The sequence below is a fragment of the Carlito syrichta genome, unplaced genomic scaffold, assembly GCF_000164805.1.
Source record: "Carlito syrichta isolate Samal-C Ts95f unplaced genomic scaffold, Tarsius_syrichta-2.0.1 Scaffold303678, whole genome shotgun sequence".
Lineage (NCBI taxonomy): Eukaryota > Metazoa > Chordata > Mammalia > Primates > Tarsiidae > Carlito > Carlito syrichta.
Window position 1 is genome coordinate 156,832 of NW_007247774.1, and position 5,234 is coordinate 162,065.

A 5,234-nucleotide genomic window follows, 5' to 3' on the forward strand; every position below is an offset into this window, starting at 1 on the left:
AAAAAAAAATTTATTGTAGATATGAGGTCTCGCCAAGTTGCCCAGGCTGGTCTCGAACGCCTGGGCTCAGGCAACCCTCTCACCTCCACCTCCCAAAGTGCTAGGATTACAGGCGTGAGCCACCACGCCTAGCCTGATGGCACAGTTTTTTAAAAATTGTAACAACACCTGTTTGCTTTAAATTAACTGTGCTAATTATAAATGAGGCCTCCAGCACCATTTCTTTATACAGATTCCTTAGAATCTACCAGACAAAAAGGTCATTTAAAGCAAGGATTCAGAGGCCAGGCATGGTAGCTCATGCCTATAATCTCGGCACTTTGGGAGGCCAAGGTGAGAGAATTGCCTGAGCCCACAGGTTCGAGAAGAGCTTGGGCAACTTGGTGAAACCTCATCTCTACAATAAATCAACAAAAATTAGCCAGGAGTAATGGCGCACACCTGTAGTTTCAGCACTTGGAAGCCTGAGGTGGAAGGATCACTTGAGCCCAGCAGGCTGAGGCTATAGTTGCCGTGAGCATGCCACTGCACTCCAGTCTGGGCAAGAGAGTGAGACTCCAACTCAAAAAAATAAAAAATAAATAAACAAATAAAGTAAGAATTCTGAAGCTAGACCACTTAGCTTCAAATACTAGTTCCACTCACTAGATGTGTCCACCTTGGGCAAATTACTATACTTCAGTTACCTCTTCATAAAATGTTATAAGAAGGTTGTGAGGATAAATGAGTTAACACAGATGATAGGGAAGCATATGGCACCCAGTATGTGTAAAATAAATGTTAGCAAACTTAACCAGTGCTACATTTACCAAGAAATAAAATTATATTTTTTTATCAATCAGATTTCTCAGTAACCTGCAATCTCTTTCTACTCAATCATTCTGAAATACTGAGGGACTTAGTTTCAGTCTTCACTATAAAGCCAAGAGATGATAATACAGAGATACCAGTTGAATATTTTACCTCCTTGAGGCTTTTTTTTTTTGAGTTGGAGTCTCACTCTGTCGCCCAGACTAGAGTGCAGTGGCCGCTGCCGGCTACGGCAGCCTCGACCTGTTGGGCTCTGGCGATCCTTCCACCTCAGCCGTCCAAGTAGCTGGAACTACAGGTGCGCGCTACCACGCCCAGCTAGTTTTTGATTTATTGTAGAGATGAGGTCTCGCCAAGTTGCCCAGGCAGGTCTCGAACCCGCGGGCTCAGGCAATCCACTCACCTCAGCCTCCCAACGGCATGGGATTACAGGCTGAGCCACCGAGCCCGGCTATCCTTGAGGCTTTAACAAGAACATACCAACAAGACAGGCTTAGCCCAGCCAAATGTCAGCCTGTGAGGTTCTGAATTAGTCAGAAACCATACTGTGCACACAGTTCCTCACCTCACACTTTCGATCTGCTTCGGAGACATTAAGATTGTTTATATTCTGCTCGATGGTTTTGTATGAATGCTTCTTCTTTGGCTTTGGAGCCTTTTTGGTTGTTCCCGTTTCAGTAGCACTTCCATCTAAAAGAAGAAATAAAATTGGTTACTGCAAGGCAGTTTTGAAGCATGTGACTGAACTTAACTCAAGCTCTTCAAAACCCTAAGGAATGGTGTTATTTAAACATATGCAATTCTCTCAGAGCAACAGGTCTATCCAATCTGCAGCTTGTGGAGAAACCTTGTGCTAGAGTTGGCTTCAAATATAAGCCAGTTTCCAAAGACCCCCGCCCCCCAAATTAGAAGCTCCCTAGTTGGTAATATGTACTCAACCATGCCTAAAGTAAAATTTATTTTTATTTCTTTTTTTCTTTTCTTTCTTTTGCCCAAGCTGGTCTCGAACCCTTGGGCTCAGGCAATCCTCTTGCCTCTGCTTCCCAAAGTGCTAGGATTACAGGTGTGAGTCACTGTGCCCGTGTGAGCATGTGTGCATGTGTGTGTGTTTGTGTATTTTAAGAGACAGGGTCTCCCTCTGTCACCCAGGCTGAAGCACAGTGGTGTGATCATAGTTCACTGCAGCCTTGAACTCCTAGGCTCAAGCAGTCCTCCCACCTTGGCCTCCCAAAGTGCTGAGATTACAAGCATGAGTCACTACGCCTGGCCTCATAAATGATTCTAAAAATGTCATGGCCAGGTGCAGTGGTTCGCTCCTGTAATCCCAACACTTTGGGAGGCCTGCTTGAGGCTAGGAATTTGAGACCAGCCTGGGAAACATAGTAAGATACCATCTACAGAAAAAATAAATAAAAATAGAAATGTCCATGTTTTCATCAATAAAAAGAGATAACTGATTTCTTGTGACCTCATTCTAGTATAACACTCAAATAACTACCCGGTTAGCCCTAAAAGAAGTCACTTAAATAAAGGTCCCAAATTCACACACCTGCACCATGGTCCTCCACTTCTTCTGAAGATGGCGCGTCTTTGCCCAGCCCCCCAAGGACCCTGTATACATCAGCATGGACAGCATCTACACGCACGGCATAGATCTTGGTGCTGGCATCAAGAGTGCCAGCAGCCACCTAGTCAAACAAGCAGAACTGTATTCATGAAGATGCACAGAAAAGGACTTCTGAACAGGTGAATCACAACAAGCTTCACAAAATATTTCTTGTCCCAAGAAAACAATGTTAAAGATCCACCCTCCTAAGACAGCTAGGGAATAAGCAGAACATATATTTTCTTTGTATTTCACCAGTTTAGGAAAGTAAAGTAGCTAATACAATGCTAAACAAGGAATGCACTCATGTATTTGCAGAATTAAATTGTGTTATACTAAGCATTAGAAATAATCATCATTTAATTCAGATGCAAGAGAAAATGGACATCCTTCTTACTTTAAAGTTGGTGGGTTCGGTGTCTTTCTGTTTAAGAATCTCTGACATAAAATCAATCAAGTGTAAGCCAAAAGCATTCTTGGTAGTAATTTTCTGAAAACAGAAAAGTTTGTTATTTATAGCCTAAGCTCATGTAAATAATGCTACTCTGAAAGAGGAAATTAAGTCTTTTTAAGAAATATCTTTAGCCGGGCTCGGTGGCTCAGCCTATAATCCCACACCTTTGGGAGGCTGAGGTGAGTGGATTGCCTGAGCTCGTGGGTTCGAGACCCGCTTGGGCAACTTGGCGAGACCTCATCTCTACAATAAATCAAAAATCAGCCGGGCGTGGTAGTGAGCGCCTGTAGTTCTGGCTACTTGGAAGGCTGAGGCGGAAGGATGGCCGGAGCCCAGCAGGTCGAGGCTGTGGTGGCCGGGAGCAGCCACTGCACTCCAGTCTGGGTGACAGAGTGAGACTCCAACTCAAAAAAAAAAAAAAATCTTTTCTTTTTTTTTTTTTTTTTTTTTTTTTTTTGGTGACAGGGTCTCACTTTGTCACCTAGGCTGGAGTGCAATGCCGCCATTATAGCTCACTGCAGCCTCGACCTCTTGGGCTCAGGCAACCCTTCTGCCTCAGCCTCCAGAGCACCTGACTAATTTTCTTATTTTCTGTACAGACGAGGACTCACTATGTTGCCCAGGCTGGTCTCTAACTCCTGGGCTCAAGCAACCTTCCCACCTGGGCCTCCCAAAGTGCTAGGATTACAGGCATGAGCCACCGCACCCGGCTGAAAGAGGGAACTAAGTCTTTATACAGGAATACCCACATCTCGCCACTGATCTAACACTTGTCAAGAGATAGATCCACAAATGTGTGTCCTCACACTCATGCCTGAAGAGTGACAGCACATGATTCCTGAGTGTTCACTGTGTGGAAATCCTGCTCTAAGCCCTGCACAAGAAAGGACTCAGTCACTCTCACAACAACTCTAGGAGGCAGGCACTACCCTCATTCTCCAGGGAAAGGCCCTGCAGTGGCTGGATGACTAGCACTCAGCTTGTAGGTGTGTAGCCTCCAACTCAGGCCAGCTCCAGTACTATTAGCGCTAGAACTCTAAGACTTAGCTACTGTCCAGCTCCAGAATTCACACTATTAACCCCTGAGCCATGCCACCTCTCTAGATATACTGCAGATATCAGGCAATCTCTCAAGAGGAACACCAAAGGTCTCTAAGAAGCAGTAAAACTATACTAAAAACACCTGCATTAAAACTCACTGAAGAATAAAATAATTATGACTGATCGTGCATTCTCTACAGAATCAAGATAGCTATATTTACCCTCCAACCAAGATGAACAATCAAAACCTTCAACATCAAAATCTTCAGTGATAAACCAGCAAATACTCACGTTTTCAGTGGATAGTTTGATACAGGTGGAGTAATGTTCTGTAATCTGCGTGTTTGTAAACTTAGGGATAGTAGATGAAACATCAACACTCCTAAATGGAAAACAAAAACAAACAACTCTGGCAAGGATCCATGATACTGTAACTTTTCAAAACCCAAACTCAGAACCCATGAATTTTTGTGGAGATGCCTGGACCCACACAACCCACGTCAAAATGGATGTTTTAGGAGAGCCAGCCTAGAAACACTCACCTACTGGAGGGGGAGGCTAACAAACAAGATGAGTCTGTGCTGAACTGCAGGTCAAAGACCCTAGAGCGTCTCCGCTGAAGTCGCTCCTTTTCATCATCATTCTGAGGAAAGTCTTTAAGGACTGGGGTGCCAGGAGTACTGAGAGAAGCCTTCCTGGGCAGAAGCATCGAGAACACCCGTTCCGAAGGTGAGAAGGCACTATGGGGGTGTCCACGGGTCTCTGAAGAAGAGTTATTCATTATGATTGGCAGTAATGGAACAAACGCTCAAGAAACCTTCAACAGAAAAATTCCTATATCTAAAGGGGACTTGGCCTATCATAAGATTGAGGTTCACCATCTACTGCCCACTAAAATCTTCTACAATTCTAATACTTAATGGCTAGAACCTCTAGAATTTGGGTGATAGGTTTCTGATGCTTCCTTGCTAATCTGGAACAAATAGCCACTCTGCAGCTATCTAAGCACCACATGGATATAAAGATGGGTAAGGTGAACTGGGCTCAGTGGCTCAGCCTGTAATCTGGCGCCTTTGGGAGGCTGAGGTGAGTGAATTGCCTGAGCCTGTGGGTTCAAGACCCGTCTGAGCAACTTGGCGAGACCTCATCTCTATAATAAATCAAAAATCAGCCAGGCATGGTAGCTCATGCCTGTAGTTCTGGCTACTTGGAAGGCTGAGGCGGAAGGATCACCGGAGCCCAGCAGGTCGAGGCTGCGGTGGCCGGGAGTGGCCACTGCACTCCAGTCTGGGCGACAGAGTGAGACTCCAACTCAAAAAAAAA

The 5,234-nt window shown here is 44.7% G+C and overlaps 1 protein-coding gene across 1 annotated transcript in view; it reads right to left on the minus strand.

The window, feature by feature from the left end:
* Positions 1-5,234, minus strand: part of NCAPH (non-SMC condensin I complex subunit H) — a 42,661-nt gene that overhangs the window by 30,429 nt on the left and 6,998 nt on the right. The window contains exons 2-6 of the mRNA XM_008059027.2: positions 4,454-4,673; positions 4,203-4,293; positions 2,814-2,906; positions 2,360-2,498; positions 1,376-1,500 (exon numbers count right to left, since the gene is read on the minus strand). Coding sequence (XP_008057218.2) covers positions 1,376-1,500; positions 2,360-2,498; positions 2,814-2,906; positions 4,203-4,293; positions 4,454-4,673 — 668 coding nt within the window. The remainder of the gene's footprint in view (positions 1-1,375; positions 1,501-2,359; positions 2,499-2,813; positions 2,907-4,202; positions 4,294-4,453; positions 4,674-5,234) is intronic.